The 11,803-nt window shown below is 54.4% G+C and overlaps 2 protein-coding genes across 2 annotated transcripts; both read left to right on the forward strand.

The window, feature by feature from the left end:
- Positions 1-7,496: 7,496 nt before the first annotated feature.
- ACO1O0_001161 (PH domain-containing protein) lies at positions 7,497-9,670 on the forward strand (the record flags this gene model as incomplete). The annotated part of the gene is made up of 4 exons (XM_083190652.1): positions 7,497-7,614; positions 7,734-7,891; positions 7,957-9,333; positions 9,407-9,670. The coding sequence occupies 4 exons, from the start codon at positions 7,497-7,499 to the stop codon at positions 9,668-9,670; spliced, it is 1,917 nt and encodes a 638-aa protein (XP_083054511.1).
- Positions 9,671-9,787: 117 nt separating this feature from the next.
- ACO1O0_001162 (uncharacterized protein) lies at positions 9,788-10,288 on the forward strand (the record flags this gene model as incomplete). Its single annotated transcript, XM_083190653.1, has 2 exons — positions 9,788-9,928; positions 9,989-10,288. The coding sequence occupies 2 exons, from the start codon at positions 9,788-9,790 to the stop codon at positions 10,286-10,288; spliced, it is 441 nt and encodes a 146-aa protein (XP_083054512.1).
- Between the last annotated feature and the right edge of the window lie 1,515 nt (positions 10,289-11,803).

The following is an 11,803-nucleotide window of genomic DNA, read 5'->3' on the forward strand; positions in this document are numbered from 1 at the left end:
GGCACCTAGGGATTAAAGGCTTCAGGTAGATATGACTAAAGCCCGTCACGCCATCAGACCAGACCGTGTAGGAACCAGGACCAATGAATGATGAGTCTAGTTTACTTCTCAATCTGGTTCTTCCATTTTGTTGTATCTATTTGACACCGATTATAAGGTGTATTGGTCTGCTCATAACACATCGTCCCCAATGATTTAGTTCAGCTCCCAGGGCCAGAGTCAGTACTGACCTTACCCTATATCTACCTGGTACGGATAGCATCCGTAACTTGGCCCACCTTCCCCAGAGTCATTCTTTAAGCAACGAGGGAATGTCTTAGTGGTAACACCCCTTGCGTTTGGGGATTTCTTTTTCTGGGCTTTCGAGAGAACTTGCCTCGTGCGTGGGGTCCAGTCTTGTGATCACGTCACCACGAGACCTTAGATGTTGTGACGTACGTAGTGCATGAAACGCAAAGCCCTTTCAGGTTATTGTGATTGACTCTGGAGATAAGAATGACCGATGAAGTCGGAATATTTCCCACGCAACTGGATAGCACTAGAACCCAGACCGAAAGAAGAAATTAATACGAGGGAATCGGAGCAAGCATGCTCATTCGTTTCAAGAACGGAAGACATGACGTAGCTTCACATTTCGTGGATCCTGGCTGGACTGTGCTAGACTACTAGTGCGCTCCATATCCAAAGCTCGAGCCTCGACGCATCGATCAGATATGTGGCCGTTCCCCTTCACCCATTTCTTTTCTGGAGGTTGCGACATCGGGTGGATCATAATCATCGGGTCAGGGTATCCGTAGATCCTCACAGGAGCGTTTGGCCGATCCAAATCTACAACATATTATGGTGCTGGGTCGGATTTATCCTAACTACTAGTATAAGTCACACCCGAGCAAGGCTACTCGGCTACAATATCTACTATCTATGTATATTCGTGCTGCACTGATAAGTAGTCCTACAATAATATTTCATAGTATAGACGTAATAAGGAAATCGACAACAGCAGGATTACTACTACATCAGTATCGGCGGGATATATGATGTAAGTACTAAGGTGGTACTTGCTAATATCGGAGAACATGTAGGCAGCAGTGTTACATCCATTTTGGAACAATAAGGTAGTAAGCATTACCCACTAATGCACTATATTACTATTAATACAAAACACAATACTACCTGTAACGGTTTGGTGCCAACTACCACACGTCCGCTCAGATCTGATTTGAACCTGTTGCGAGTTAGACTTAGCTACGAATAAATTCATCTGCTAGTACAGTATTTGTACCTGGGGGAGAAAACACCTGCCGTCTCTTTCCTCCCTCAGTTACCAGCGTGCCGTTTCCACCTTATTTTAGGTAGTTGGCTGCGTGGGACCCTTATTGCCTAACCAACAAGTGACAAATGCATAAGCTGTGATGACTTCCTTTCCAAGTTAACCAAGTGAACAAATACACCTCTTTTGACCAGTTCTGGACCCATCACCCCGGAGGAGCTTGCTGAAGCAGCGACATAGCTGGCCCAATACTTGTCACAATCGGGTTCGCGATTTAGCATCAGCGGCGGCGCAGCATCCATACTACACAGATTGAATAACGGTCTCCCATCCCGCATCACCGAGGATATCGACCTGGTCGTTCAACCCACAACAAGCCATCCGACTGCTGAGAACATCTCGGCTTGGCTGTTGGAGACCTACCCCGCTGCTTCCGTGCAAACGAAGTAACTATATGGTGTCTCACTACCCACCCTCACGTTTCATCGCGCCGACGGATCCATCAAACAGATCGACATAGATATATTCGATATTAATACCTCCCCTCAGAGACCTCAGTATAATCTGGATGACACCGATAACGACGTTACCTGCATCAGGGTATCGGGGGTAGAAATTCCCGTTTTTAGTGCTCGTTGGCTTTTAAGAGAGAAGATCGTAACGACATTTGGTCGGCAGGGAAGTTAGCGAGGAACGAAGCAACGTAGATGACGCTGTCACCCAAGGTACTTCCCCTTATTGAACCTGATACCCTGGACCTCTCGAGCCACGCGGACGCACTTCGGCATTTAATCACTCGCAGGCCAGACATCTGGCAGGTGTTGCAGCTCAAGGTCGCGTGTCCTAGCGTCCTGCCTGGGGTAACTGGTTGCTATAGATGTGGAAGGAGGAAGTTGGAGTCTCGTGGGACTTGGAGGGCCTATTCAGATTTCTTGATGCCCTTTTCCACATGTCCAAAGGCAATTCGGGAACTGAAGTATAGATCTGAACGTTAAAATTTATTGTGATAAGATCAATGTGTTTATGATGGCGACGTAACGAGGTTAAAAACGCCCGAAGGACCGGCTGTGTTCAATGTAAATATTGTGGCTGAAGTACAAAGAGACTTGCAAGGTCCACCAGCTGCGTGCGTCAGTGTGGATTCTTGGTAACAGACCCCACACAACAACCATCCATGATCCAACAACCTTTTAAGCTCACCATTCGCTCCTCCTCCTCCCATATCTTCTTTGATATTCTAGACCCCATGGAATCTATCGAATCCGTTGCTTCTGCGTTGGGTCTATCGAGGCCGGGGTTTTTTTTTTTTTTTTTTTTTTTTTTTTTTTTTTTTACGCGAATGAGCTACTGCTGCTCTCGGAGCCCCACTTGTTTGCGAAGTAGGTGCTAATCAATACATGTACCTTTGCTATACTCGTGCCGGCCTTCTAATCATCCTATATGCTCGTCATCAAAGACACGGACCTCGAGGGTGCCGCAAAGAATTTGCGGTCAGCTGGCTTCCAGGACTCGATCTGGTCATACGGCACTGTACACCCGAGCTTCTACACAGGAAAGCTCAAGGAAGATATCTACCGTGATCTCGTCAAGGGATATAGTAATCTAGATCGGAATTCGATCCGCTTCCTATTCCCTCCAGAGCAACAGATTCCATCGGAGTTCCAGGGGGCAACCAAGGTTGTTCTGCTACCCTCCTCATATGCCCACATTCGTATCAAATCGCTCCCGAACACGCTTACTTGGGGACAAGAACATCATCTATCCGGATGGCGCTGTTCTTCTTCTGAGCTTTATTCAAACATTACTCCAGGAGCCTGCTACGGGTATTGAGTGGAAATCAGTTCTGGAAATGTGGGCAATTTATACATATATGGAGAGCTTATGCTTGATGACGATACCATGGATGCGTGCGACGACGAAGAAGCTAAGGCTTGGTTTGATGAGAATATTCTGAGGTACAGTGGTGGCATCGATCGGGTCACATGTACGAAGCGATTGGGAAGAGTCGGCTACGATGAAAGCTTGGCTTGACAACGCTGAGCATGTATTAGCTCAATCAATGACATCCATTGCAAAAGCCTTTAGGGCACCAGGGTTTCACTGATAGGTAGTCATCACCCCCCAGCCTGCTTGCCAAGAGAGCCACGCAAGCTTCGTGGTGATATAAGCCTCCCTTGTGTCTATGCCAAGCCGAAGCCGCGAAAAGCATGTTTCCTGGCTCGTTGGCCGAGTCTGGGGTCTGGTACCAGGTTGCATTTCACACAGACTGGTATTGCTCCCGAGTCCTAGCTTGATGTTTGTTGAATGCCAGCACTGTTGCTGGGTCCATAATACATATTACAGAGTACGGATATCGCCGAGACTCCCGCTAGCCACCACGGCTACACAACCACGTTTGCACCGCCCCAGCAGCTAGTCCAGATGCGTAACGATCCCGCGCGTTGGCCAGCAATCTGCCAGATGCGAATCTCGTGCCCAGCTCGAGAAGTGCATCGAACCGAAAAAGAAGGATGCATGACTTTGGGGAGATCGCCGGTGGGATGCCACAGAGCTGCACAACCGAGTTCAGCTGGAGCGAGGCCACATCTCAACATGAAATGGTACCTGCATGGAGCAACTGTCACGAGCATTTGCACCTTGTAATTCTCACAAGTACCTTGCCTTGCAGTACCTCAACAAAGCCCTCGTACTCGTACGTACTGTATGGCGGTGGATTTCAAGCGCCCAGCGCCAGCAGCGACGTTTGGGCTGACCAGTGAGAGCGCTGCCTCAGCCTCATACCGACTTCGTCTGAGGGGGAAGAATGGGGAAGAGTAAGCCTATTGCCCAGAACTCCCTCAGGATTTAGAATTGCCGCGGGTACTAAGCATGGGCGCTTGTCTTCGTGGGAGCCTTCCTTTTGGCAGGTTACTTTGGACATGGATGACATGGATGCTCGTTGCTGCAGCTATTATTATTATTACTCCGTACACGTCGAACGAGGACTCGTAGGCTCGTACCGACGTACAGAGACCCTACAAACCCTACAACCCACTGTGAACCCAGGATGATGACGATCTGACAGCGGAGGGACGGGCGGCAACCGCTGGCCCCTGAGCTCCGGCGCTCCGCTACCAGTGAAGCAGAGCAGGACAGGGATGGTCGGAACACCCTATCATCCATGGATGGGACAGTGGGTGCCTGGACAGCCTATTGACACTGGCGGGTCCCAGCTTTGCGGCGACGGACTTGACGGTGGCACCACCCACTCTCAACCACCCGTCTCCGCTAATATTATAATAATGAAGCCCAAGATTGATTGTAGATTACCAGGTAATTACTACTATGTACTAGTAGCCCGCCAAGTCGAGCACAGGAGTGACAAGGTGAAAAACCTCTGCGAGCACCATTATCGTACGTAGGTACTTACTTGTAAGTACTCTCAGGTCGCTCACCACTGCAGAGTACCTACTCGTAATGACCAGTACCCCTACTGTACTACTAGCTATTGTCAGCCTACCCGAACTCTGATACGCAAATGGCGGGATCGGGGTTCCAGGGAAGCCAAGGAAGAAGCCAGGGGAGCCAGGGAAGCCAAGGAAGCCAAGGGAAGTGTGCACGAGTGCACGACGGTCTTCGGACAACGCGGGATGGCTGGAAGCGAGTGGATAGTGCCCATCTCCGCGAATCGCCAGCATCGGCGCCACCACCGGCGCCAGCAGCAGTCCACTGAACCTTGTGGTCCCGCCATCGTTGGAGTCGTGGGCGTCAATGACGGGGCGCCATGCCTCAGACTATGATTTCACACGTTTTCCCGTGCGCGAATACGTACGTAACTAACTGTACGTAGTGACTTGAGATACTGGGATACTTGCACGGAGTACTCCGTATGTACCACGGATACGGACACCTGTAGTATGCTTAATCTCTAATACGGGTCTGGGCTTGAGTATAACACCCCATCCCTCGCCCTCTTAAACTCTCTCTATGATTTTGGCACTTGATCCCTCCCCTTTGCCGCCCGTCAGTGTCTTTTCAAAGGTACGTCTGTCTCTTTGTCTGCGTCGTCGGCTGTGTCTCTCTCTTTGTCAGGTGCCGGCTGCTCAGCAGCCATGACCACAAGACCGACATTCCTGATACGACGAATTACACATCACCAGATTTGCTAATTTTGGCTTTATTATATATTCACAGCAGCCAGCCGACGCTCTCTCCATCCCCTCCTCTACTCTTCTCTCGAACCTTACCTGAGCTTGTCGACGACGGTGGCTTGAATTTTAATCGACCGGATTGTTGCGCATCACCCTCCGCAGTCCGCGCAGAATCGCTGGAACACTGGGGCACTGGAACACTGGTGAGTGCCATTGCGCATGCGCCAATACCCCGAAACATCCGTTGGCACAGATTCTTGGAAAGTTGGCATCAAAGGCGGGATAAGTGACGCCGAGATAGCGGGTTTCCCGCCTCCCGCTTTCATGAGATCGAGCAGCCAAGCAAGCAACCCGCAATCCCCAAGCCAGTTGACTGGCGGTGGATGTACTGATTACACTGATTGCCTCAATTACACACTGGGGGATCGGTGTGCTCTGCTCCTGCCTTGTTTCTTGCGATGCGCTGGTTGCCATTCATGGTGTGGATTGACGTGGCCCATATTTCCCTCTGTTCTTGCCTCAAGTTCTTGTTGAATTAGCCATGAATCATGCCTGACTTACAATGAAGCAGTTGCAATCCCCACAACCGCACCCAACGGTCGACTTACTTACCTTACCTACCCGCGAGACAAGCGCCATCGCCGCCCCCCGACAAACTTCCCACCTCTATCTTTCTCACCTTCTTTTCAGTATTCGGCAATTGACGTTTAACCTTGATCCTTTCTTTCTGACCTGGCTGGGCTTATTTCTTCTCAAACCTTTTTTTTTTTTTTTTTTTTTTTGTTGTGTGAGATTCTTCTACCTCTCTCGCTTCTTTTCACATCGCCCATCACCGCCGGCTCTTTCGCTCGATCAGATTGCATCATCGACCCCCATTGATCGACAGCCCTCCGTGCATCGACAGCACCAAGCATCGGCGGCACCACCACCAACAACACTTACGGCAATATTAGTACGTGCGAGGTACGAGCCTCTCGGACTCCTCAGCTCTCATACCTACCATACCTACCGCACCTGCGCCTCCCGTTGTCTCAGTCACAGCGACGCGTGTTCAAAATGGGGCGCAATCGAGGTTCGTATTTGCATCCTTCTTTTCTGTCCTATGCCCAGCCCCGAGGCGCCCGGGGGCGGTCGCTTCGGAGGCCGCAATGCGAGGGTCATGCCCAGGCACCGAGCAGGCCCTGGCCGCATCCGCCTGCCAGTGTGCATCATGGCATGCCTTGCATATTCAGTACACCAGACCATCCAGATGGCTTCGCTGAGATGCCTGGTTATTATTGACGACCCGAACCCGGACGGCCCGGGAATCAGCGATCAATTGGATTGCCAGGGTCTTGGTATTGGGGTCTCCGCTGTTTTGGGCACTATGGGTTTGTCTGGCCAGGGGGGGGGACCCTCTTCTGCGCCCCCCTGGGCCTTCAGCTGCCACCCCCTGGTGCCACTGAGGGGGCAACTCAGTTGGCCTGTGCAGTCGCTGCCAAGTGGTAGTCAAACTGTCAACCTCAGTGAGGCATCGGCGTGTCGCACCGTCCGGCCACTGGCGCCAACGGAATAGCCCCTCCCTCTATTGGGCCCCTCCCCGCCCGTCATTACCTCACTAGCACCAGCCAATTCTCTGGGCTTCTCTCGGCCTTCTGGCGGCTTTGTCTGGGCATTCATGGATCCATGGACGCTCCCAGCCCATTTGGCGCCATGGGACCACCCCCAGCACACGCATCTAGACACCCACCGTCGTCGCATTCCACCATATTCGCAACACGTATATACCTATGTACTCCTGCTGACTAGTGACGGCACATGCTTTTACAGTCCTCTCTTTCATGTCCCAGTTTTCTGGAGGAACTAAAGCGCCAACACCGCCATCCTCCTCTCCCACGAACGACTCTTCTCCCAACCAGAGCAACGAGAGCAACATCGCCCAGCCCTTTGCCAAACACCGGCGTGTGCCCTCACGACCCTTGACACCGCCCTCGAGTGGAGACTACCATGGGAATGGCTCCCCTCTGAACACCTCACCCCCCAACAGCGTTCGTCGTCGTCACAAGCGCAATTCCTCCAGGCCTCTGTCCATGGTTCAGACCTACCAGCCGCGCATCATGGACATCAACGAAGACACCATCCCGGAGCTGCAGCCCATCTTCTCCTACCTCAACAACCACTCAAACAAGCTCTACCATGAGGGGTATTTCCTCAAGCTTGATGATCAGAACAGTCGTATGTCCGCCCGCCGTTTCCGTCACCCCTGCTTGCCCCTCCATCCGCCTCTCTGCCCGAGGCCCGGAGTTCATCCAACCCTCACCATGTGCGATGCCTGCTGATTTCTTCGCTTTTAGAGGGTAAGCCAAACCCTGACCGCACATGGACCGAATGCTTCGCCCAGCTGGTCGGCACTGTTCTTTCATTATGGGACGCCGCAGAGCTGGACGCTGCCGGCGAGGACGGCGAAGTCATGCCCAAGTTCCTCAACCTGACCGACGCCTCGATCAAGATGGTGAGTTGCATGCATTGGTCGCACGGCACCTGCCGATTGCCCGTAATACTGACCCCGTGGTTCAGATTGAGTCTCTTCCCACGCGCTCCAGTGACGAGCAGCCCCTGCAAAACATCCTCAGTATCTCTACTGCGGGCCGCAACCGGTACCTACTGCACTTCAACTCCTATGACTCCCTCGTCGAGTGGACCGCCGGTATTCGACTCGCCATTTACGAGCACAACACCCTCCAAGAAGCCTACACCGGTGCTCTCGTTGCCGGCAAGGGTAAGACAGTCAACAACATTAATGTCATCATGGAGCGATCCCGGTTCAAGACCGAAGAGTGGGTTCGCGTCCGCTTTGGCGCTGGTGTGCCCTGGAGACGCTGCTGGTGCGTCATCACGCCTCCCGATGAGAAGGAGTACGCAAAGCTGCAGAAGGAGCTCAAGAAGCGATCGCCCTATGACCGGTCGCATGTACCTGTCCTCAAGGGAGACATTAAGTTCTACGATCAAAAGGTAGATGGGAAGAAGCAGAAAAAGGTCCAGCCCATTGCTGCCATTACCGACGCGTACTCTGCCTACGCCATCTATCCGCAGGCCAAGTCCCTCATTGACAGTTCTACTCTCCTCAAGATTGAAGGTGGCGTGACCATTTATTCCGACCCGCCGTCGGCTTCCGAGGGGTTTGTGTTCATCATGCCCGAAGTTCGTCCCATGGTCAGTGGATTCGAGATGCTGCTCCGCTTCCTCTTCCCCACTTGGGACACATTTGGCCTCTACGGACGGCCGGGGAAGCTGGTCGCTAGCATCCTCGACTCAAGGTCGCTCATGTTTGCTATGCCTAAGCATAAGCGCTATGGCTACCTGGAACCCATCGATGTGACCACCCTCATTGGCGACGATGGCAGCAGCACCTGGAACGAGCAGGAGTGGCGGAGGCGCCTGAAGGAGGCCACTGGTTCTAGGATGAACGCCATCGAGGACGGCACGAGGGCCCCTCCCTCCCATTCCCGCACCGATAGCCGCGGTAGCAACAAGGCTTCTCCTGGGGACTCTGGCGGTAGAACCAGGGTAGGGTTCGCCGAAGACCAGACACCCACACACAGTCCTCCCCCTTCCGACTCTCTCAATGGTCATCAACCGGGAGTAGCACCGCCTGGCGGGAGCCCCTACGGCGAACTCAACGGCTCGCCGCCAGTTCGGGAGCTCGGGGCTATGCGCAACCTGAACACACCAGAGCCTGTCTCCCGCCCTCCTGAATTTGGGTCTGCCAAGCACCAGGGAAGACCAATCAGCAGAGCCTACCATTCGCCTTCGCTCCGCCGAGCCAACAGCAGACTATCCAGCTCGACTCTGCAACATCTAGCAAAGGCCGGCGGACTGGACTTCAACAACCAGCCAACTGAGAACCTTCCTGAGAGGAGAGGGATGGAGGGAGGAGCAATTGCTGGGCCTTCGGTACATTCACACGCCAACCCCATGGGAGCACCTGCTAACGACAATGGTTCTCGTGAAGCTCTGAGACCCCCAGGCCAAAACCGACCGCACGCCAACATTCCTCCACCCCTTAACATCCCGCAGCAGAGGTCAGATTCCCCCATGGGCCGATCACCTTTCGGCCCACCCAGTCCGTATGGAGCAGGACCCAACTCCCCGCGACCACAGACTGCCGAAGGTCGCCGCTCGCCCTATCCTCCGGGAGGGCCGATGGGAGGACCTGCAGGGGGTCCAATGGGCGGACCTCCTGGGGGGCCGATGGGGGGCCCGATGGGAGGACCGATGGGAGGACCGGTAGGAGGACCGATGGGAGGGCCAATGGGAGGGCCGATGGGAGGACCGGTAGGAGGACCGATGGGAGGACCACCCAGGTCTCCTCGGCCCCCTCCTCACGGTGCCCCGGGGCCCAGTCCTAATGGCCCTCCGGGACACGGGCGAGGCAACATGCGTCCACCGCCTGGTGGCGGCCCTGTCCCTGGACCCTATGGGCGAGGTCGCGGAGGACCTTCACCTGGACCTGGTGGTCGAGGCTACGGCCCTCCAGGGCCTAACCCGCGTATGGCTCTCCCCGACAGAAGCGCCAGCCTGAAGCAGGGTGGTGCTAACACAGACACAGACGACATTATCGACTCGTATGCCTCTGACCAAGTCCAAATCCCTCCGCGTGATCCAAATCGGAGACCGCCTCCCGGTCGGGGACCTCCTGGACCTGGGCCTGATCGACGACCACTACCAGGCAGCCATTTCGTGGATGGGAACGGCCCTCCCAACGGCAACTCGTATTCAAATGGTGGCGGCTACGATGATGGGCCAGATCGCCCACGGGCCGGTGTGCTCAAGACAGTCGGAGGCGGTGATACTCCGGCATCCAGGCCGGGCTACGACGTCCCAGATGTCAACTTTGGCCCAACCGTGAACTACGGCGCGGCGCCAAGAGGGAATGGACCGGGAGCTCCTGGGCCCGGAGCAGCACCGTATGGCCAGCCACCAACCAGGCCCTATTCGCCAGCCGGGCCGCGGCCTGGCACAGCAGGGCGCAACTCACCAGCACCGGGAGGCCGAGGTGCGGGGCCTATGAGTCGATCGGAAGACCCCCAAAAGAGGACCATGGCATGGCAGCCTGGGATGGCATCGGCTGGACCTGGCGGCGCCCCAGCCCCGTATGGAGCTGCATACGGGGGAGGACGGGGTGGGTCAAGCCCAAGCCCAGGACCACCGGGGTCGCCGGCTAGCTTTTCGCGGCCGCTGGCGCCGGGAGGACAGCCATCGGATATGCCTCCGCCAGGACAGTATTCGTCGGGAAGGCCCACGACGCCGAGCCAACGAAACATGCACCCCCAGTACCAGGGCCAGGCTTTCTAGATGTGCGTGTGTAGGATATCCGCTGGGATACATCATTATAGGACGGCTGAGGACCTGAGCCAGGACCAGAGGGGCATATGGTTGAGGGACAGAGAAAACCCAAAGAGCATGGGATGCATTATATACGAATGGAGGCGTTGTTTGGGAATGCCTCGAAAGGCAACGGTTTGCTTAGTGCTTGATATGTGCGGCGCGATGCTGGATCATCATGGTTGATAGATATATAAGGTATTGCTCGCTGCTGCTGTCTTGATGGGTTACCTGGTAGCACCACCTAACTAGGGCATACGTTAGGTACTGGCTGGATGTCGCCAGCATGATTCTGTTCCAAAGAGATTACTTGCATGTTAGAACAACCGATGGTCGCCTCACGTGTTTGTGCAAAAAGAAAAAAAAAAAGAAAGGAGAAGAAAAAGAAAAAGTAACACAGGCGGGAGAGCGGGTGCAACGTAAGAACGTGCAAGGTAATATGGGGAGAGGCGTGTGTGATGGGTGAGATGTGTGAGATGGTGTGGTGGATAGGTACATAGGTGGTGACGATGCTGGGGGCCTGGGGCCCTGGGGGCGCGCTGCAGGGCTGCAGCAGTGGACCTCAGCAGTGCAGCAGTGCAGACCCCGCCACGGCCCAGGCGATCGCCAACCTGGAACCTGCTGTAATTGTCGACCTATCAACCCACGTCCAACCCACGTCCAACCCACGTCCCCAACCTGGAACCCACGTCTACGATCACGTCCACTGGGCAACCCACGTTCACCCACGTTCACCCACGTCAACACATCAACTCGTTTCTTTTGCAGGCGACTCGACTTTTCCAACGCTCTTCCCCCATCATATTTGTCTCTGCTTCCCCTGCTTCGCCGTATTTCTGTTTCCTTCAGATGCATCCTTCAGCGCAAAGTAGCTTGTCCTAGTGTCCCGCCTCCCCCAACCCCCTCTGCCCTGCCTTGGTCCTCAAGGCATCCTCTGGCTTGCCTGTTCACAGTCCACGAATACAGCTTCGGTCATCGTGTGACGTGAGCGGTGCAGCCTTCAACTGGCCAGCACGTACAGCAGCCGCCAACATTTGCT

Source organism: Amphichorda felina (genome assembly GCF_050947745.1).
Source record: "Amphichorda felina strain 45539 chromosome Unknown scaffold_1, whole genome shotgun sequence".
Lineage (NCBI taxonomy): Eukaryota > Fungi > Ascomycota > Sordariomycetes > Hypocreales > Bionectriaceae > Amphichorda > Amphichorda felina.